The sequence below is a fragment of the Rhinoraja longicauda genome, chromosome 29 (assembly GCF_053455715.1).
Source record: "Rhinoraja longicauda isolate Sanriku21f chromosome 29, sRhiLon1.1, whole genome shotgun sequence".
Classification (NCBI taxonomy): domain Eukaryota; kingdom Metazoa; phylum Chordata; class Chondrichthyes; order Rajiformes; family Arhynchobatidae; genus Rhinoraja; species Rhinoraja longicauda.
In genome coordinates this window covers 28,522,022-28,545,842 of record NC_135981.1, presented here as the reverse complement: position 1 = coordinate 28,545,842, position 23,821 = coordinate 28,522,022, and the positions used below count along the sequence as shown (strand labels likewise).

At 44.0% G+C, this 23,821-nt stretch overlaps 1 protein-coding gene across 1 annotated transcript in view; it reads right to left on the bottom strand.

Moving 5' to 3' along the window:
• Window positions 1–6,535: 6,535 nt before the first annotated feature.
• Window positions 6,536–23,821, bottom strand: part of LOC144607519 (integrin alpha-8-like) — a 139,277-nt gene continuing 121,991 nt past the window's right edge. The window contains exons 26-30 of the mRNA XM_078424418.1: window positions 20,628–20,741; window positions 18,872–18,985; window positions 17,874–17,975; window positions 11,795–11,917; window positions 6,536–8,313 (exon numbers count right to left, since the gene is read on the bottom strand). Of these exons, the coding sequence (XP_078280544.1) occupies window positions 8,260–8,313; window positions 11,795–11,917; window positions 17,874–17,975; window positions 18,872–18,985; window positions 20,628–20,741 (507 nt within the window). The 3' untranslated portion in view covers window positions 6,536–8,259. The remainder of the gene's footprint in view (window positions 8,314–11,794; window positions 11,918–17,873; window positions 17,976–18,871; window positions 18,986–20,627; window positions 20,742–23,821) is intronic.

Here is a 23,821-nt window from a genome sequence, read left to right as displayed (position 1 = left end):
TCTCCCTCCTAACCCCATTCTCCTGCTTTCTCCCCATAACCTCTGACACCCATAATAATCAAGAATCTATCTCTGCCTTAAATATATCCACTGACTTGGCCTCCACAGCCTTCTGTGGCAAAAAAATACAACGGATTTACCACCCTCTGACTAAAGAAATTCCTCCTCATCTCCTTCCTAAAGGAACGTCCTTTAATTCTGAGGCTATGACCTCTAGTCCTAGAATCTCCCACAAGCGAAACCATCTTCTCCACATCATTCCATAGGTTAATTGGCCTCTGTAAATTGCCCCTTGTGTGTAGGATGTGGATGATATAGAACTAGTGTGAATGGGTACTTGATGGTTGGCGTGTACTTGGTGGGCTGTTTCATTGCTACATAACTCTATGACTAATTTCATTTGAATTTACTGACTCTTGTGCAATATAGTTTTAAAAAACCCAGCTGGTTATCTTTAGCTAGCCAGCACCAGCAGGGAATGTATTCTCCATCCATGGGAAAGCCCATTGGATCTGGGAAGCTATTACATGCAGCGTGCAGAAAGGAACTGCAGATGCTGGTTTATACTGAAGATACAGTAGACACAAAGTGCTGGAGTAAGTCAGCAGGTCAGGCAACATCTCTGGAGGAAAGGGTTGGGTGATATTTCCAGTTGGGACCTTTCTTCAGACTGGAAGTCTAGTCTGAAGAAGGGTGCTGACCTGAAATGTCACCCATCCATTTTCTCCAGAGATGCTGCCTGACCTGGTGAGTTACTCCAGCACTTTGTGTCTGTCTTCTCTTACATGCAGTTGCAATCATGATTCCAGCTGAACAAAGAACTCCATAAATAGAGAATGACTCATTCAATTCTATTATCTGAGGAAACTCATTTGGAAAGAAAGAAAATGGTTAGTAATTTTCTGGAAACACATCATGCCTGTTCAGAGCAATAAACCATCTTTGTGATTTGCAGGAAATACATCCTCCTTTCAGTTTTCCCCTTTGTTCTCCTGAAAGCCCCGACTTATGACTTCTCCCATCAGAGTCACAGAGTCACACAGTGTGGAAACAGGCCCTAGACACAACCTGCCCACACCAGCCAACATGTCTCATCTACACTAGTCCTACCTGCCTGCGTTTGGCCCATATCCTTTCTATCCTATCCACGTACCTGTCTAAATGTTTCTTAAACGTTGCAATAGTACCAGTCTCAACTACCTTCTCTGGCAACACCCACCCTTCTTTGTGCGAAAAAGTTACCCCTCAGGTTCCTATTAAACCTTTCCATCCCCCCCCTCACTGTAAACCTATGTTCCCTGGTTCTCGATTCCCCTACTCTGTGCAAGAGACTGTGCATTTATCCGATCTATTCCTCTCATGATTTTGTACACCTCTATAAGATCGCCCCTCATTCTCCTGTGCTCCAAGCAAAAGAGTCCTAGCCTGCTCAATCTCTCCCTAGAGCTCACACCCTCTGGTCCTGGCACCATTCTTGTAAATCTTCTCTGCATCTTTCCAGCTTGACAACATCTTTCCTATAATTATGGTGCCCAAATCTGAACACAATACTCTAAATGTCTTCTCACCAATGTCTTATAGAACTGCAACATGACCTCCCAACTGCTGTACTTAATACTTTGACTGATGAAGCCTTTTTTGACCACCCTATCTACCTGTGATGCCACTTTCAAAGAAAGGTCATCTGAATTCCCAATCTGTCATCTATTGCAGGTTTGGTCTCTTTACCTCTTCCTCTATTTGCTTGAGGGGAGGACTTTCCTCCTCTTTCTGATACCTATCATTCCCTCTCTCAGTTACTTTTTGCACCTCTTCCCAAAGTCCTAAAGTTCTCTATAACTTTGCCTTCCAAAATTCCTTCTGTTCTCCAATATTTCAGTTTCTCCACCTCCCCATCCCGTGAAGGACAATAATTTTCCCCCTGTAGGAATAAACCTGCAGGTGCTGGTTTAAATCGAAGGTAAACACTGAATGCTGGAGTAACTTAGCGGGTCTGGCAGCATCTCGGGAGAGAAGGAATGGGCGACGTTTCGGGTCGAGGCCCTTCTTCAGATATTCCCCTTGGCTTCTCTTACAATCCCAGTTGTCACTGTCCCCCCACCTGTAACCCAATCTGCCCCATCCCTCTTCCTCATTCATCTCCCCTCTCACCACGAGGAGAAATCGCAGTGGAGCAACAGGTAGTGTAAGAAAATAACTACAGATGCTGGTACAAATCAAAGGTATTTATTTCACAAAATGCTGGAGTAACTCAGCAGGTCAGGCAGCATCTCAGGAGAGAAGGAATGGGTGACGTTTCGGGTCGAGATCCTTCTTCAGACTCCGTTTTGGGTCGAGACCCTTCTTCAGAAGACCCTTCGTCTGAAGAAGGGTCTCGACCCGAAACGTCACCCATTCTTTCTCTCCTGAGATGTTGCCTGACCTGCTGAGTTACTCCAGCATTTTGTGAAATAAATCCCCTCTCACCATTGTACATTGGGCATTCATCCATGCCCTTCATTGCATCTCCTTTCTGAGCTACCCACCTATTGTATCCTCAACCCCATGTCTACCATACCCCTCATACCCCTCACAACCCAACTTCTCTCTCCCCACATTCATTACTATTAACAATAGTGCCCTCTCTGACAGCATGGTCACCTTCCGTTTGAAAGTTGCACAATTATATGCATGTCTACAGATCCCAATCTCTACAGATGCATCGTAGAAGGCATTTTATCGGGATACATCACTGTATGATTTCGGAACAGCTCCATCCAAGACTGCAAGAAATTGGGCAAGGAAGACATAGCCCAGATCATCACACAAACCAACCTCCCTTCCATTGACTCCATCCACACTTCATGCTGCCTCAGTAATGCCACCAGCATAATCAAGGACCAGTCTAACCTCCTTTTCTTCCCTTCCCCATCAGGCAAGAGGCACAGACATTTGAAAACGCACACCTCCAGATTTTGGGCTAGTTTCTTTCCAGCTGTTATCAGGCAACTGAACCATCCTCTCACCAACTAGAGAGCAGACTTGACCTGCCATCTACCTCAGTGGAGACCTTTGAACTATCTTTAATCAGACTTTACTGGACTTTATCTTGCATTATGTGTATTCCATTTATCCTTTATCTGTAAACTGTGTAGGAAGGAACAGCAGATGCTGGTTTAAACCGAAGATAGACACAAAAAGCTGGAATAACTCAGCGGGACAGGCAGTATCTCTGGAGAGAAGGAATATCAAGAAGGGTCTCGACCCAAAACATCACCCATTCCTCTCCAGGGATGCTGCCTGTCCCGCTGAGTTACTCCAGCATTTTGTGTCTATTATCTGTACACTGGTTTGATTGTATTCATAGAGAATGTTTTCGCTGACTGGATTGCTCCCAACACAAAGCTTTTCACTGTACCTCAGCACACTTGACAATAATAATCAAATCTCAGTGAATGCATGTTGCCTCAGTAGATCAGAAGCAGGCTCAGTTGTCCCTTTATCTAGCCCTGGGAGTTTGAAGCTCGTTCACAACTAGTCCACCTCAGATGAGTCAATTCATCACTGGTCTATAGTGATGCCCTGGGACATTGCTGGGTCTGTCTGTTCCAAAGATACATTTGGCAGTAAACTTGTATACATCAGGGGAGTCTGGACTAAATCGTACAGTGTGCAGAAAGTTTATGCTCAGCATAAAACTGTCTTATATATTGCAGTTGGTAGGAATGTGCTTTAATCAAATGGCTTCCTGCTGGATCAGCATCCAAAATATGAACTATATTTTATTCATGTGAACTTGGTACACAGTACCATCAGTTGAAGGTCATCCATGGAATGAACAAAAAAGGATTTTCTTCCATCTGATTGGAAATCAACTCATTTTTAAATGTATTTTGGGGCTTTGTTTCTTGCTGCTTGTCCATGCTCAGTGTAATTACACTTTTCACCTTTGCACTCTCTGTTGTATTTGAGTTTGATGGTATCTATGTATGGTATATCTGATTTGATTGGATAGCATGCAAAATAAAGCTTTTCACTGTATTTCGATAATAATAAACCTAAACCTAAAAAAAAATTACACAACAATATGCTACTTCTTCTTCAATTGTTTTCACTAACAAAAGCGTTGTTCAAGAAACCAAAAATTGGGAAGATGTTGCACCAAGAAATTAACATTCAAGTGGAAAGTTGGTTCTCATTCTGGAGGGTGCTGGCAAACAAGTCCTATTCGCATCAGCACATGTTTTGGTGAGGCAAGCGTAGATGGAGCTGTGTATTTATTGAAGGAAGGGTTTATTTGTCATAAAGGTATTCCAATGAAGGTGTACTAGAGTGCTAGTCTGAAGAAGGGTGTCGACCCGAAACATTCCTTCTCTCCCGAGATGCTGCTTGACCCGCTGAGTTACTCCAGCATTTTGTGCCTACCTTCGATTTAAACCAGCATCTGCAGCTTTTTTTCCTGTACTTCTTTAGGATGGAGGGGTTGTGGGAGCGGGGCGAGTGTGTTCGGGGACAGGGGGAGCCGAGTGTGTTCGCTGAACGGTGGTCGCAATCCACCTCATCATTGGTGGAGCGGGAGCACGTGCCCGCTGGCTGGGTGAGGACACGTGGGGCGCGGGCGGTGATGTCTCCTTGTCCCGTATTTAAGGCCCCTTTATAACGTGCTATGCACTAGCTTAATCCGGCCCTGTTGGCAACCCTAGTGCAGGATGTGCGGACGGTGAGCTGAAGGGCCTGTTTCTGTGCTGTATCTCTAAACTAAACTAAACAACCTTTCCTCAGAGCTGCAGCTCTCCAATCCTGGTGAGAGTGTCAAGCCTCCATCCTTGTCACCCCTGTGCTGTCCACCTTTGCTGCAATGCGGTGGCTGGCTGTGTGTGCAGTGCGGTGGCTGGCTGTGTGTGCAGTGCAGTGGCTGGCTGGCTGTGTGTGCAGTGCAGTGGCTGGCTGTGTGTGCAGTGCGGTGGCTGGCTGTGTGTGCAGTGCGGTGGCTGGCTGGCTGTGTGTGCAGTGCAGTGGCTGGCTGTGTGTGCAGTGCCCAGTTGTGACCGAACAAATGTGGAATATATTTCTCACAGGACTCGCAGTTCTTTGGTTCCATCTTCAAGTTCGCCGATGACATCGCCATTGTTGGATGAATTACAGATGGTGATGAGTCAGAGTGTAGAAGTGAGATTGACCGATTGACCAAATGGTGCCGGCACAACAAGCTGGCTCTCAATGTCAGTAAAACCAAGGAACTGATTGTGGATTTTGGATGAGGACCCACAATCCTGTTTATATCAACAGGACGATGGAGAGAGTCAAAATCTTCAGATTCCTGGGCGTGCATATTTCCGAAGATCTTTCCTGGACCCAGCACACTGATGCAATTATAAAGAATGCACATTAACGCCTCTATTTCCTGATTACAGAGATTCGATATGTCAGAGAGGATTCTCTTGAACTTCTACAGGTGTGCAATAGAGAGCATATTGACTGGTTGCATCACGGCCCGGTTCAGCAACTTGAACGTTCAGGAGTGGAAAAGACTGCAAACAGTTGTGAACACTGCCCAGTCCATCACCAGCTCTGACCTCCCCACCATCGAAGGGATTTACCGGAGTCATTGCCTCAAAACGGCAGCCAGCATCATCAGAGACTCACACCACCCTGGCCACACACTCATCTCATCCCTGCCATCGGGAAGAAGGTACAGGAGCCTGAAAACTGTAACGTCCAGGTTCAGGAACCGCTTCTTCCCTACAGCCATCAGGCTATTAAGATTTTTAGATTTTTTAGATTTAGAGATACAGCACGGAAACAGGCCCCTTTGGCCCACCAAGTCCGCGCCGCCCAGCGATCCCCGCACATTAACACTATTCTACACACACTAGGGACAATTTTTACATTTTACCCAGCCAATTAACCTACATACCTGTACGTCTTTGGAGTGTGGGAGGAAACCGAAGATCTCGGAGAAAAACCCACGCAGGTCACGGGGAGAACGTACAAACTCCATACAGACGGCGCCCGTAGTCAGGATCGAACCTGAGTCTACGGCGTTGCATTCGCTGTAAGGCAGCAACTCTACCGCTGCGCCACTGTGCCGCCACTAATAGTGCCGCCACCATGCCGCCACTATTAAGCACTACAACCTCAAATAAGCTCTGAACTACAATAGACTATTATTGTTATTATTGCACTATTTTGTGTGTTTTTCGTGTGTACATATGTGCGCTTGTGTGTGTGTGCGTGCGTGTGTGTACACTGGACTTATTTTTCTCTTGCTTATTATATTGTTTACAGTGTGCTATGTTTACATATCCTGCTGTGCTGCTGCAAGTAAGAATGTCATTGTTCTATCTGGGACATTTGACAGTGAAACACTCTTGACTCTTGACTCTAGTTACAACAATTCAAAAGCAATTTGGTGCATCCCGAGATCACACAAAGGCATTAAACAACTGTTTATGATCCTTATTTCAGATCATAATTATTGACATGAACAAAGCAGTCTTAATGACACAGATAGTTATGTGACACATGCAATCTTTATTTCATGCAAAACATTTATTAGTCCACCGTACAGATCAGATGGATGTTTGGAACCTCCAGAAAGTGGGGAACAGTTGCTAACAACAACATTGCCTAAAAAATCTATAACTAAAAATGCTGCATTTATATAGAATCCTGAATTGAGATAAAGGATATTTATTTACAGACATGGGTGTTATTTTGCAATATTTATTCAGAATAACTGCAACAGTAATCCCAGGCCATCTCAGTTCTCTTTCCTGGTCCTTCTAACATTTGTTATCCTTTTTTTATTTTGGATATAAAAAGGAAATAGAAGGAAAATTATTTGGGGGAAGATGGAAGAAAAGCTAAAAGAAAAAAGCAGATAAATATATCACAAGGGACTTGTCCAGAATTGCTTCGTGTTGCCCTGGGCAATATCTTTGATCACTAAAGCATTTAAGAAATTCACTTGAAATATTTTGAAGTCAAACCAAAGTGAACACAGGAAAACGAAACTGAATATTTATATCGAAAACTTAAAAATGCTCTGATGCCAATGGATGCCAATCTGCCAGGCTTTGTCTTGTATAATGATCATATCTGAAAAATTACTGACAACAGAAATGAGAGTCCATACAATGTTGAAACAACCTTGCAAAATATGAGTGTGATACCTCGTTTGATAGGTGAGATATCGAGGCAGGTCTATGTCTAGAACCAGGAGAGCCCAGTCAGCTTCGTGGAGAAGGAACACGTGGATTACAACGAGAGCAAGATACAAGAATAGGGTGGCATGGTGGCGCAGCGGTAGAGTTGCTGCCTTACAGCGAATGCAGCGCCGGAGACTCAGGTTCGATCCTGACTACGGGTGCTGCACTGTAAGGAGTTTGTACGTGGGTTTTCTCCGAGATCGTCGGTTTCCTCCCACACTCCAAAGACGTACAGGTATGTAGGTTAATTGACTGGGTAAATGTAAAAATTGTCCCTAGTGTGTGTAGGATAGTGTTAATGTACGGGGATCGCTGGGCGAAGCGGACTTGGTGGGCCGAAAAGGCCTGTTTCCGCGCTGTATCTGAAATATGAAATATGAAAAAAAAATGAAGAAAAAAAAATGACAGAGAGAGACAGAGAGGTAAAGGGATAATTGAGGTTGACAATCACTAGCAAGTCGGAGAATGTACCACGAAGGGCCTGCATCCCATTTCACAATGTTGCATGGATTAGAGTACATAGCACTAGGTAGGAAATGGTTAGAGTATGTAGCACCAGGTATGAAATGGTTAGAGTACATTGAGCTAGGTAGAAAATGGTTAGAGTATGCAGCTTCCAGTGGGAAAGGGTTAGAATATTTAGCGCTTGGTAGGAAATGCAAAGCAAGAATGCACTACACATGGGCCTGTCTTGTAACAAATGATGATGGTTGTTTGAGATTATATGGGCTTCTTCTGGGGCAGTAGTTACCCATGTTCAGACACTTGTTGTGATTTAACTGTGACTCTATCTGGAATGACACCACCTGCAAGGCCACTGATTAGTTTAAGCTGCTTTCACACTTTTGAAAATACGTTTTCAGTAATAATTTTAAGACTTCTGGTGAAGAATCCTGCCTGGCAGAAGCACCCATGAGATAGATCTGTTGAAGGAACCCATGGTGGCTGAGATTAACACTCTATGCGTCAAGGCGACAATGTGCCTCGTGCAATATTACTAGGATTTAGAGAGGCAATACTCTCTTCATCCTGGGCCCGCTGGGAAACAGGTGTTGTTATTGGTGAGATGTCACAACAAATCTTCGGTTTCAGTTGGGGGCAGTTTCCTTTTGAAAAATCCACACTGTAACAAAAATAAAGAGGCAATAAAAAACTCAAAAATACTTTAAAAATCACTCCCATTTCTTCCCTCTCAGTGATAATAAGCACAACCTGCTGCTGTTTGTTGCACCTGGAACAGATCCAGCTCTGTGCTGAACATTCAAATAAAGGGGCCTATATAAACACACACATATGTGTGTGTGTGTGTGTGCGCGCATGCATGTCTGTATATTCCCACTTCTTTATATTCTATATATGTGTGTGTGTATTTATATTTATGTGTGTGTGTATATATATAGATCTGCAATTTTCTATATTCTATACATGTGTGTTTGCATATATACACAAACACACATACATATGTGTGTGTGCGCGCGTATATATATATATATATATATATATATGCGTGCATGTGTGTTTGCGTGTGTATTTGTGTGTGTATATACATATACTAACACACACATATAGAATAAGTAGAAAAGTTCAGCTCAGGAACAGGCTTTCTAGCTCACAATATCTGTGCCAAACATGATGCCAAGATAAAGTTCTCATGTATCTGCACATGATCCATATCCCTCTATTCCCAGCATATCCATGAGCCTATCTAAAAGCCCCTTACACAGCACTATTCACCACTGCCTCCACCATTAGCCTTCCAGGCACTCCCCACCCTCTGTGTAAGAAATGTGTCATGCACATCTCCTTGAAACTTTGCCCCTCTCATCTTAAAACTATGCCCTGTTGTCTGACATCTCCACCCCAGAAGAAAGGTTCTGATTGTCTACCATATCTATGCCTCTCATAATGTTTTTATATCAGGCATTCTGGAGAAAATAATCTACGTTGGTCCAATATCTTCTTGTAGCAAATAGTTTGCTTTAAGATGTTTAATGTTTTTGTTGAAACTCAGATATTGGCTATGGCTGTTTTTTGACCATAATGACCACTTTTTCCTACTTTCTTCTGATCTCATGATGAAGATCCAAGTACTCCCCTTAATTTGCTTCACTAACGCCACCAATTATATGCCTTTAAACATATCTTCAGTATTGAAATATTTGGTTAAATTCCCAATAAAATTTTGGGAATTCAACCAAATATTTCAATACTGGAAATTTCCCTTTACTTTGCTTGAAGTTTGGATTCCTCCTGCTTCGACTTACATGAGATAATTATTACCTTCATCACCAGCCTGACAAACTGACAGTCTGTTAAAGAAACAATCCTAATTTTATCCTTAATAAAAGCCTTGGAACTGAAAAGCAGCCACAATCTCTCGGGGGTGGACACTTCAGTTGGAATGTCTCCCAAATCTTCTCGCATTGACTTTACACAACACAACATCAAACAGATATTCATTAGGAAGCCTTATTTTATGTCTTGAAAATAGAAACACTTAGCAGGTCAAACAGCATATGTGGAAAGATAAACTGTTGATATTTCAGCACAGAGATCTGTTTCCTTCGGAATTGGAAAGGGACTAAGTTGCAGAGAAAGTGGCAGAAGTGATGGATAGGACAAGGGGGATATCTGTGGTCGGGTGAGACCAGGTGATATAGGTAAATGACCCAGCTGGACACTGATGTCCATGCCATGTGTTACATGTAGCAGCACTGTGTGATATGCCCAGCAGGACAGACTGAACTTCCTACCATTGAATCCGTCTACACTTTGCCCTGCCCCTGGAAAAGCAACCAACACGGACAGACATGTACAATCCTTGTCACTCCGTCTTCTCCCTGCTCCCATCTGGCAGAAGCTATAGAAGCTTGAAAGTGCACACCACCAGGCTCAGGAACAGTGTCTTCCCCTTCTTATCAGGCTTTTGAATGGTCCTTCCATAAGCTAGGGTGCTGTCTACCAATTGTGGACATTGGACTGTCTATGTGACTGATGCTCTACAATGCTGAGGACTATATTCTGCACTCTGTATCTTCAACCTTTGGTTTACGTTTACGTTCCACCTATACCGAGGTGCAGCGAAAAGCTTTGATATCCAAACAGATCGGATATACAAAACACAGTATCTTCCCTTGCCTATTGTTCTTCTTTCCCTCTGTTATTAGGCTTATGAATTGTCTTTCATAAGTTCATGAGTCCATAATGAGCAGAATTAGGCCATTCGGCCCATCAAGTCAGCTCTGCCATTCAGTCATGTCTGGTCTATTTTTCCCTCTCAACCCCATTCTACTGCCTTCTCCCCACGACCTCTGACTCCCTTACTAATCTTTACCGAGATTCACCTCTCATGCCATTAAGGACATTGGACATTTGTCTATGGGACTGGTGCTCTACGATGCTGAGAACTGTATTCTGCACTCAGGATCTTCCCCTTTCCTCGACCTATTGTACTTGAATTTGACTTGATTATATTTATGTTTTGTTTAATTCAGTTTAGTTTAGAGATATAGTGTGGAAACAGGCCCTTCAGCCCACCAAGTCCGCACCGACCAGCGATCCCTGCACATTGACGCTATCCTACACACACAAATTACACACAGACCAAGCCAATTAACCTTCAAACCTGTACATCTTTGGAGTGTGGGAGGAAACCGGAGCGCCCGGAGAAAACCCAGGCAGGTTACGGGGGAGAACGTACAAACTCCGTACAGACAGCACCTGTAGTCGGGATCGAACCCGGCACTATAAGCGCTGTAAGACAGCAACTCTACTGCTGTGCCACATTGCCATACTTGTGTGGTATATCTGAATTGATTGGATAGAATGCAGACCAAAGCTTTTCACCATACCTTGGTGAGGAAAAAACTGAGCCTGTCTCAGATGGATAGCTTGCAACAGGAATGACCACTGGGCATGTCTCAGAGCCCTGCCATGACAGCTGATAGACCAGACAAAGTATAATCACCCTCTAAGTGCCCCGCTTAACTGGACTCAACCTATCACCAATATTCCCTTTAACCTGTTCATCCCAGCGTTACCTTCAATCATTCCCAACAATCTCTCTGACTCTCAGTTTCTCCTGACACACAGTCTGAAGAAGGGTATCGACCTGAAATATCACCTATTCCTCTCCAGAGACAGCTAACAATGACCTATTTCCTTTCTCATTGTTACTTTTTGCATATCTTTCATTCATTGTTCTTTTTCTCTCCACATCATCGTCTATATCTCTCGATTCCATTTTCCCTACCTAGTCTGAAGAATGGTCTCGACCCGAAATGTCACCTATTCCTTTTCTCCTGAGATGTTGGCTGATGCATCGAGTGACTCCAGCTTTTGTGTGTTTATCTTCGGTTTAATCCAGCATCTGCAGTTTCTTCCTGCACAATCCATCGCTTACCTTCTCTGCAACTTCGAGTTAGGTTTTTTCATCTCTTTCCCAATTCTAATGAAGGATCTCAAGCGAAACGTTAATTCTGTTTCTATCTACCATTGATGCTGCTTGACCTGCTGAATGTTATCCAGCAATTTCAGCTTTTTATGTCAGATTTGCAGCATCTGCAGGTTTCTGGGGGAAGGGGAAGGGGCATCCACACACATACCTTCCAAAGGAGGAGTGTCACCGAAGCTATGAGTAGCAAGCCCCCGAGTATAGCTACAATAATGTACCAAACCGGGACCGGCTTGGATCCCTCTGGTTCACAACACTCAATGACAGATTCCACCTGCAAATACAAGCAGATACCACCATAATGGAAGGCACTTACAACATTTAAACATTATAGTTTTAGTTATAGATATAATTATATAGTAATAGATATTGTTATAGTGGTAGTTATACTTACAGATGCACATCGATCTAGTTATCGATATATAGTGATTGTTATAGATATTTCGTTATAGATATCAAGATTTCAAGGTTAGTTTATTTTCACATGTACCAATTAAGGTACAGTGACATTCGATTTACCTTACAGCCACACTAAATTCTTTTTTAAAAAAGCAACAAGACACCCAATTACATAAAAGTGAACATAAACATCCACCACAGCAGATTCCCCACATTCCCCACTGTGATGGAAGGCAATAAAGTCTAACTTCTTCCCTCTTCATTGTCCCGCAGTCGGGGCAGTCGAACCACTGGCAGTCGGGGCGATCGTAGCTCTCGCAGCCGGCGATTAAAACCCCCACGATCGGGACGATCGAAGCAACCCGCGTCGGGGAGGTCGAAGCCCCCTCGGCTTGGAAAACCCGAAGTTGGTCTCCAACTAGGGACCGCAAGCTCCACGATGTTGAAGTCCGCAGGCTCCCGCGGTTGGAGCTCCATCGTCGATCCCCGAGAGGGACCGCCAGCTCCACGATGTTAGGTCCCACCGGCTCCCGCGGTTGGAGCTCCCGAAGTTGGTCTCCAGCAGAGGCCGCCAGCTCCTCGATGTTAGGCCGCAGTGCAGACGGAGATACGATACGGAAAAAGTCGCTTCTCCGTCGAGGTAAGAGATTAAAAAAGTTTCCCCGAAAACCCCCACTTCCCCCCCATCAAAAACAAACTAAAGAACACTAAAAGCACGCATTTAACACATACTATTAAACAACAAAGAATGAAAGGACAGACAGACTGTTGGCGGCAGCCATTGCTCGCGCCACCTGGTGGTGATATATAGTTATAGTTTAGTTATAGTTTAGTTATAGTTATAGTTTAGTTGTAGTTTAGTTGTAGTTTAGTTATAGTTTAGTTATAGTTAACCTGAGGTGGGCCAATTCCCTTTTCTACATGGAAGGGCCGACGCTGGTTTTGTGTTCCCTCTGAATTCCTCTTTCCTCAAACTTTGCGGGAAACCTTTTAGTTTAGTTTATTTTAGAGATACAACACGGAAACAGGCCCTTCAGCCCTCCAATGATCCCTGCACACTAACACTATCCTATGCACACTGGGGACAATTTACAATTTTACCAAAGCCAAATAGCCTTCAAACCTGTATGGCTTTGGAATGTGGGAGGTAACCGAAGGTAACTGGAGCACCCGGAGAAAACCCACGCAGGTCACGGGGAGACCGTACAAACTCTGTACAGATAGCATCCATAGTCAGGATGGAACCCGGGTCTCTGGTGCTGTAAGGCAGCAATTCTACCGCTGCGCCACTGTGCTCAGCGATGAAGATTGCTTCATTTTTGTCACATAAATTCAGCACAAAAATCACAGAATTGAGAAGCGTTGATTAAATTGAATGTAAACTGAGTACCAACTATGAGTACACACTGGGGAACTCTTAGTCTGGTTAGACTTTGCCCAAAATACAAGAAATTTATCTTAACCATCCTCTGCCCACTGCCCACTGCCCACAATCCTGCTGTAAACTTTGATAAACATCTTCACTATCTACCATATTGGCCATTTAGTGTCATCTGCTAACTTACTAATCCTGCCTTGTACATTCTCATCCAAATCATTGGTATAACCACAAACACCAATGGGCCCAGCACCAATCTTTGAAGTGCACCACTAGTCACAGGCCTCCAGTCCATAAAACAACCTTTTGCCATCACCCTCTGCTTCCTTCCATGAAGCCAATTTTCTGTACAGTTGGTTAGTTCTCATGGATCCCATGCGATCTAACCTTCCAGAACAGCCTCCCATGTGGCACATTGTCAATGCCCTGCTGGCTCATATATACAACATCTACAGCTCTGCCCTCATCAACCTTTTTGGTCACATCTTCAAGAAACTCAGTCAGATCCATGAGACACGATCTTCCACATACAAAACCATGCTGACTATCCCTAATCAAATGTCTATGCAAATGCATGTACTGTACATCTAATCCCTCAGAATAATCTATAGTAACTTTCCAACCACATATGTTCGGCTCACTGGCCTATAGTTCCCAGGCTTTTCCTTTCCGCCCGTCTTAAATAGAGGCACAACATTTGCCTTCCTTCAGTTTTCCGTCACCTCACCAGTATTTAATGACATCTCAACCAGGGCACCTGCAATTTCTTCTCATGAAGCCAATGGGTTTTTGATGATATGGTATTACAGTGACTAACTGTTTGAAAAACAAAGCTCTAAGATTATTATTTGATTTCAAACATTCGCAGTGGCCTGGCTGGGATTTGAGCACTGAATCAATAGTTCCCATTTGTGAGCAGATTACACATGGCATAATCTCCAAATGCTCCGATGCAGGGGACAATATGTGAAGTATCCAAGTTTGCTGAAGGTACAAAAATAAATGGGAAGGAATGTTTTGATGTCAATGTTGGGACTCTACAACTGCATATAGATAGGTTGAGCAAGCAGATGAAAACTTGGCAACGCAGTTCAGTTCATTTCAGTCTCACTTTTGTTGCGTGCTTACCAGTCAGCAGAAAGACTACATCTGATTACAATCAATCCATTTACAGTGTATAGATACATGATAAGGGAATAACATTCAGTGCAAGGTAAAGCCAGCAAAGTCCGATCAAGGATAGACTGAGGGTCACCAATGAGGTAGATAGTAGTTCAGCACTGCTCTCAGGTTGTGGTAGGATGGTTCAGTTGCCTGATAACCGCTGGAGTTTAATGTGCAGAAGTATGATGTTATGCACTCCAGCAAGAAGAATCTAACCGTGACTTATCTAAATGGAGAAAGATTGCCGATGTGCAACTGTACAAAGGGATCCAAGTGTTTGTTTGGAGATATGGCATGGAAACAGGCCCTTCGGCCCACCAAGTCCATGCCGACCATCTATCACTCATTCACACTAGTTCTATGTTATCTCATTTTCTCATTCGCTTCCTAAACACGAGGACAATTTCCAGAAGCCAATGAACCTACAAACCTGCACGTCTTTGGGACCTGAGCGGAAGCCGGAGCACCCGGAGGAAACCCACATGGTCACAGGGAGAACATGGAAACTCCACATGGACAGCACCCGAGGTCAGGATTGAACCTGGATCTCTGGCGCTGTGAGGCTGCACCTTTGTTCTTGTGCACAACTACAAAGAAATTAGCCAGTAGGTGCAGCAAATGATTGGAAGGCAAATGGAATACTCACCATTCTTGCAAGATCATGAGAGAAATAGATTGGGTAGATGCACAGAGTCTCTTGCCCAGAGTAGGGGGATCGAGAACCAGAGGATATAGGTTTAAGGTGAAGGGGAAAAGATTTAATAGGAATCTGAGGGGTAACTTTTTTAGACAAAGGGTGGTGGGTGTATGGAACGGAACAAGCTGCCAGAGGAGGTGGTTGAGGCAGGGATAATCCCAACATTTAAGAAGCAGTTAGACAGGTACATGGATAGTGGTGGGACATGGATAGGATAGGTTTGGAGGGATATGGATCAAATCCTGGCTAATGGGACTGGTGTAGCTGGGACTGGTGTAGCTAGGACATGTGGGCAAGTTGGGCTGAAGAGGCTGTTTCCACACTGTGTCACTCCATGACTCTATGACTCGAGTGTTCGAGTTTAGAGATGGGGAAGATTTGTACAATTATACAAGGTGTTGGTGTGACCTCATCTGGAGCATTGTGCATTGTTTTGGTTTTATTATTCAAGAAGGGGTTCACTAGCTTTGGAGACAGCCCAAGAGAGGCTCACTGTGCCATTTCTTGGGATGAGCTGGTAGCTTATCACAAGGCTAAATAAACTAGATCTATCTTCTTTTGGAGTGAGATGACGGAGAGATGGCCTAATTGAAACATAGGCATGATAAGATTCAGGGAAAGGGAAATAAGAGACCCAGTCTGAAAAACGGTCTCGACCTGAAACGTCACCTATTCTTTTCTCCAGAGATTGTGTCTGACCCGCTGAGTTTAGTTTAGTTTAGTTTAGTTTAGTTTAGAAACACAGTGCACAATCAGGCCCTATCGGCCCACCGGGTCCGCGCCGACCAGCGATCCCTGCACATTAACACTATCGTACACCCACTAGGGACAATTTTTACATTTAACAAGCCACTTAACCTACAAACCTGTACGTCTTTGGAGTGTGGGAGGAAACCGAACATCTCAGAGAAAACCCACGCAGATCACGGGGAGAACGTACAAACTCCCTACAGACAGCACCTGTAGTCGGGATCGAACCCGGGTCTCCAGGGTTGGTTTCGCTGTAAGGCAGCTACATTACCGCTGCGCCACCGTGACCGCCCAGCATTTTGGGTTACTCCAGGTTTTTGTGTCTATCTTCAGTTTAAACCAGCATCTGCAGTTCCTTCCTACACAAAGTAGATATGGAGATCTCTTTAAAAGTCGGTGAATCTTGAATGAGGGACAATGGTCACAAGATTAGAGAACGGTCTTTTAAAACTGACAGGCGTTTGATCTTCTCAGGAGGTGGTGAAACTCAGAAATTCTCTTCCCTGGAGGATTATGGAGGCAAGATTATTGGGGATATTTAAGGTCGATATATTTTTGAATTATCTGAGACTTAAGGTCTATGAGGAAATAGCACAGGAAAGGAGACGGGCCCCAGGCAGTTCAGCCGTGAGTATATTGAATATTGAGGCAGGCTCGAGAGCTGAGGGTACTATTTTCATTCGTACATACTTATTATAGGCCCTGATTATTACTTTAAGAAGAAAATTCCTACATTCCACGATTGGACAGTGTTTTCATAGGTTCCACAGAAATAAATCCCTTGATTTCGATTGTGTTAAAATTGCCACGTTTGCAAGCTGGTGTCCCAGAAGGAAAGGTCTTGTTACAGATGAAGAACTAAACCTAGGCTCCATCTGCCTCCTTGATGAATGCAAAACACTTCCACTGCACTAAATTGAAGAATACAAGTGTTCCTCACCATATTATTGTGATTGTGGGGTTTTGCATTGAATAAGACACAAAGCTGGAGTAACTCAGCAGGACAGGCAGTATCTCTGGAGGGAAGGAATGGGTGATGTTTCATGTCGAGACCCTACACATTTGCATTGTATAAAATAGCAAGCGGATTTTATTATGTCTGTACACCTCAATGATTATAAGATGTTTTTTGGATATCCTGATGTTGGATAAGCCACGTACTCGTACAGGATGGAAGCCAACCATTGAGCTCACCATGTCTGCACCAAACACCAGCCACTCTTTACACTAATCTTATCCTGATCCCATTCCATTCTCTCTACACACTCATAAACTCCTCCACATTCCCCCATCCCCTACATTTTGCTCTGTTTACAGTTGTCAATTAATCTACCAAACCCCACGTACTTGGAATGCAAGAAAATAAGCTAGAACATGTGGGAGGATTTCCATCTGGCCATGGGCAGAATATACATACTCCACATAGACACAAGACGTCAGGTTTGGAGCTGTCACTGGAGCAGTGAAGGCAGCAGTTCTACTAAATGTGGTATCCTAAGATTCTGAGATAAAATCAAATTTACTCCTTCATTTCTTTAACCTGTTCAGTGCCACCCCCGAGTAAAATCGGGTCATGCCCAATAGTAAAAAAAACTTGGCAGTGAACAGATTAATGGGGCAAATGCAAATGGGCAGCTAAGTGTTCCATTATGGATAACATCAGCAAAAGATCAACGGAAACAACAAGATTCCCACCTGCAGCCTAAGGATTTCCACCAGTCTTCCATTGTCTGACTGGATCCTTGCTGCATTTATTCATCACACCTCTATGTTAACCAGGATGCCATGTGGCTGGAGGTTGGATGGGTTCCAACAGCTGGACTCTGAGTCTTCAGTACTCACCATGCTATTGCCACTGGGGAATTCTTCGGGTTGTACTTTGTATGGCATTTCTTGCACAATGAAAGATGCTCTGGACTGGAAAGTATACTGTTTGTATTGATTCTGCAAAACACAAATTTGTGGTTTTGTTTACTTTTTCCCCATTATTTTCTAGACGGAATTAAGATTCACGTATAGGAAGGAACTGCAGATGCTGCTTTACACTGAAGATGGACATAAAATGCTGGAGTAACTCAATGGGACAGGCAGCATCTCTGGATAGAGGGAATGGGTGACGTTTCGGGTCGAGACCCTTCTGCAGACCCTTCAGAAGAAGTTTCTTGACCCAAAACGTCACCCATTCTATATATCCAGAGATGCTGCCTGTCCTTCTGAGTTGCTCCAGCATTTTGTTTCTATTTAAGATTTATGTAGCTTGATGAATTCAGTGTCCATACCTTTGGGGTGTAAGCCACCCAAGTGGAATATGAGGTGCTGTTGCTGCAGCTTGCCTGTGGCCTCACTCTGGCAATGGATGAGGCCCAGGACAGAAAGATCAGTCTGGGAACGGGAGATCCAGCAGCCTTGGTGGAACAAGTGCAAATGTTCGGTGAAACAGTCGCCTAGTCTATGCTTGGTCTCTCGCTTTATCAAATCTCCTCTAACCACTGTGATGGTACGGTGGCGCAGCGGCAGAGTTGCTGCCTCTCAGCGCCGGAGACCCGGGTTCGATCACGACTACAGGTGCTGTCTGTACGGAGTTTGTTACGTTTTCTCCATGACCTGCGTGGATTTTTTCCGGGATCTCCGGTTTCCTCCCACACTCCAAAGACGTACAGGTTTGCAGGTTCATTGGCTTGGATAAATTGTAACTTGTCCCTAGTGTGTGTAGGATAGCGATAGTGCGTGGGGATCGCTGGTCGGCGCGGATTTGGTGAGACTACTATAACCATCCACCACTGTAATATTATTTTCATCACCATGATATGAATGACTTGAAAGATGAAGCTGTGGTTTACCTTTATGAAGGGCTCCATTCTGAGAGTGGATTGTATGCTGATCACTGCTCTCTTGTTTCTCTCCAGACGACCCACATAGCACACAATTTTCACGCATTTGGAAGCATCACAGGTCTAAAATGAAGACAGCCTTAATCAGCCTTAATGCTTGTCAGACCCATGCAAAGGTTATCTTCTCACAATATAATTTTCATAACCAATGCACTCCTTAATAAAAAGAACGTCAGAAGCCCAGGCATGTTTTATATCCACCTTGAGTCAGTCCAGATGAAGAGTTAATGGGACTCGAAGCTCATTTTGTTAACAATTAGCAGGACATGATTTTGGTATCCAGGACAAATATCATTAACTGGACAAAATGGTTATTATCATTGGTAACTCGAATGATTCTCGATAAAAACAAGCATTATTATTGCATTATTATTATACAAGAAGATGCTATTGCATGTATCTTTCATTCAAGGGAGGAGAACACATTGGTAGAGACAGTAAATCAGGAGCCAATGCATTATTTGGTAACATCTAATGGTAAACTCTGGCCCCATCTAAAGAGTGAAGGTAGACCTTACTGATGCCAAAGCTGATAGGATTAATGTATACTTGTTCACAAATCACACAAATGAACCAGATGAACTATTGTCCATCGCCAAGATCTCCCAGAAAGCCTGCAAAATCTTTACAAATCCTATTCCAAAATTGCATCTTCCCATGAAATGACACCGACAATCTACAGAGCAGGCCCACAATAGAAGAATTATAAAAAAGGGTTAATCTGACCCACAATATTTCCCTGAAAATTTTTGTACAATTAAACGTAAAAAAATAGAAGTGGGAACTATCACAGTTGACAGGAAATTATCCTTTATTTAGAATAAGAATCCAACACAAGCAGAAACCATTTTAAATTTAGACCTAAATGGGCCAGGATTCTATTGGACTTGGAATGTGCTGGTTTTAATGAAGCATAGAAACAATAGAAACATAGAAAATAGGTGCAGGAGGAGGCCATTTGGCCCTTCAAGCCAGCACCTCCATTCATTGTGATCATGGCTGATCATCCACAATCAGTAACCTGTGCCTGCCTTCTCCCCATATTCCTTGATTCCACTAGCCCCTAGAGCTCTATCTAACTCTCTTTTAAATTCAGGGAAGCTATGGATGGAACGGCTTATCCTGCCTTGGGCTCTGAATGTGTGATCATCAGTGAGGCAACACTTTTGCATTACAACCACTTTGAAGAAGGGTCTCGACCCGAAACGTCACCCATTCCTTCTCTCCCGAGATGCTGCCTAACCTGCTGAGTTACTCCAGCATTTTGTGAATAAATATCTTCGATTTGTACCAGCATCTGCAGTTATTTTCTTATACTTTGCACCTGGATGCCTTTTGTTAAATTTTTGACAGCAGAAAGTTAGCAGTAAATGGACCAGCATCTTTTCAATGTAGAAACAAAGAACTGACTGCTTTACAAATAAGGACATGTGTGAAGAATGTATCCCAACCCAAAACATGCTCTCCAGCAATACCGCCTGGCCCGCTGAGTTACTCCAGTAGTTTGTGTTCTTTCAATGCATATATGGATGGAAATACACTTTATGCAAACTCAGCCAAGAGGAAAGATGGAACCAATTAATATGCCAAGATATTACCATATCAAAAGCTTGGGATCATTGTGGGCAGAGAGTGACTTTATAATAACAAATGAAACTTAGAACAACAAATAATTTTCATCTGAGTTTTTGATGATTATTCTTACCAAATTTAAGATGGTTTCCTCCACTAAAGCTTCAGGTTTGTTGACCTCTCTTTTATTCAGCTCATGACGTACGTACTCAGTAGTGTATGGTTTCTCGGTACTTAAAGACAGGACCTACAGGTAAAAGAAGAGTATAACTTACTAAAGATCCTTGAGATGTTTTGACAACAATCGCAGTTACATCATGAATCTATTTTTAACAATCTCATTGAGGAACAACAGACTGGATTGCATGATCTGCTATACAGCGTGGAAACAGGCCCTTTGGCCCAACCTGCCCTTGCCAACCAAGATGTCCCATCTACACTAGTCCCACCTGCCCACGTTTGGCCCTTATCCTTCTTAACCATTCCATCGGGTGGCACCACCACAGTGGCTGCCTCGCCAACAGTCTGTCTGTCCTTTCTACTGTTTTATTCATTTAACTATGTGTTAAAAGTATGTTTTAGTGTTCCTTGGTTTGTTTTATGTGGGGGGGGTAATTGGGGGAAACTTTTTTTCAATCTCTTATCTCGACGGAGATGTGATTTTTCTCTGTATCGTATCTCCGTCCCCACTGCGGCCTAACATCGAGGCGTTGGCGGCTTTTCCTGGAGATCGACCGACTTTAACGTCGCGGGAGCTGCGATCCTTTGCCGAGGATTGGCGAGCTCCAACCGCGGGGCCTGTGGACTTTAACATCGTGAAGCACGCGGTCTCTGGTAAGAAGAGACCGACTCGGGAGCTCCATGCCACGGAGAGTTTCACCCGTTCCTACGCGGGGAGTATCAATCATCCCGACACGAGGGCTTCGGACAGTCGGCAGCGGCGACTGGGGTTCATCAGCCCCGACCGCGGGTGAACAAAGAGGAAGATGATTGAACTTTGTTACCTTCCATCACAGTGAGGAATGTGGAATCTGCTGTGGTGGATGTTTATGTTAAATATTATTTTATGTGGCTGTGTGTCTTGTTGCTTTTTACTTAGTATGGCTGTATGGTAGCTCAAATTTCAGTGTACCTTAATTGGTACATGTGACAATAAATTGAATCTTGAATCTATCCATGTACCTGTCCAAATATCTTTCAAAAAGTTGTTTTGGTACCAGTCTTTACTATCGTCTGGCATCTCATTCCGTATACCCATCGCCCTCTCCATGTGTGAAAACGTTGCCCCTCAGGTGCCTAACTCTTTTTCCTCTCACCTTCCACCTGTATCCTCTGGTTCTGAGTCCCCTGTTCTGGGTAAAAGATTGTGCATTCATCCTTTCTATTCCCCTCATGATCTTGTACACCTCTATAAGATCATGCCCTGGCACTCCAAGGCCTAGCCCACCCAACCTCCCTCCATAGTTCATGCCCACAAGTCCTGGCAACATCCTTGTAAATCTTCTCTGCCCTCCTTTCCTTTTTAACAAACATCCTTCCTTTAGCAGGGTGACCGAAACTGAACACAATATTCCAAATGCAGCCTCACCAATGTCTTTTACAACTGTAAATAGCATTCCAAATTCTAACAATGATCTATTCTACATTTCCCTTAATCTCCATTCCCTTTGTCCTGTTTTCACACCTTACACTTCCTTATCTATGTACTGCCCACTCCCTCGTCATCAATCTAAAGAAGGGTCTCGACCCAAAACGTCACCCATTCCTTCTCTCCAGAGATGCTGCCTGTCCTGGTGAGTTACTCCAGCATTTCAAGGTTTCAGGGTTTCAAGGTCAGTTTATGTCACATGTACCAATTAAGGTACAGTGAAATTTGAATCACCATACAGCCATACTAAAAACAAAGCAACAAGACACAACTACATAAAAGTTAACATAAACATCCACCACTGTGGATTCCCCACATTCCTGACTGTAAAGTCTGAACTCCTTCCCCTTTATTCTCCCGTGGTCGGGGCAGTCGAAACATTCACAATCGGGACGATCGAAGCCCTCGTGTCGGGGCGGTCGAAGCTCCTGCGGTTTGGAGCTCACAAAGTCGGTCTCTAACCAGAGACCGCGAGCTCCAAATGTTAAAGTCCGCAGGCCCCCGCGGTTGGAGCTCAGAGGTCAATCCCTAGCAAAGGGATCGCCAGCTCCATGATATTAGTTCCACAGTCGGTCTCCAGCAAAGGCCACCAGCTCCTCGATGTTTGGCCGCAGTGTGGACAGAAATACGATACTGAAAGAAATCGCATCTCCGTCGAGGTAAGAGATTAGAAAAAGTTTCCCACCACCCCCCACATAAAACAAGCTAGAGAACACTAAGAACATACATTTAACACATACAAACAAACAACAAAGGGACAGACAGACTGTTGGCAATTCAGCCATTGCTGGCGCCACCAGGTGTCTATCTTTGATTTAAACCAGCATCTGCAATTCCTTCCTACACATCCCAAATTCTATACTCATTACCCTGACTGATGAAGGCCATTGTACCAAAAACCTTTTTGCCTGCACCTTCTGTGCATTTTGTAGAGGATCCCTTCAGTGGCCATAAGCCTTTAGTGGTCATGAGCCTTTAGTGGTCATGAGCCTTTAGTGGTCATGTGGCCATGAGCCTTTAGTGGTCATGTGACCATGTGGCCATGAGCCTTTAGTGGTCATGTGGCCATGAGCTTTTAGTGGTCATGTGGCCATGAGCCTTCCGTGGCCATGTGTCTTTAGTGGTCACGTGACCATGAGCCTTCAGTGGCCATGAGCCTTCAGTGGCCATGAGCCTTTAGTGGCCAAGTGCCCATGAGCCTTTAGTGGTCATGTGACCATGTGGCCATGAGCCTTTAGTGCCCCCCCCACCAACCACTGTTGTGATCTTGACACGGTTTAATTACAACCACACTGGACTACTGTGTTAGCCCAAATAATGGTTGGGCTATTAGACAATGGACAATAGACAATAGGTGCAGGAGTAGGTCATTCGGCCCTTCGAGCCAGCACCACCATTCAATGTGATCATGGCTGATCATTCTCAATCAGTACCCCGTTCCTGCCTTCTCCCCATACCCCCTGACTCTGCTATCCTTAAGAGCTCTATCTAGCTCTCTCTTGAAAGCTGTGATATAGTTTGGTTTAGGTTTGAGATAGAGCACCGAAATAGGCCTTTCGGCCCACCGAGCCCATGCAGACCATTGATCACCTATTCATACTAGCTGTATGTTATTGCACTTTCTTATCCACTTCCTACACACTAGGGACAGTTTACAGAGGCCAATTAACCTACAAACC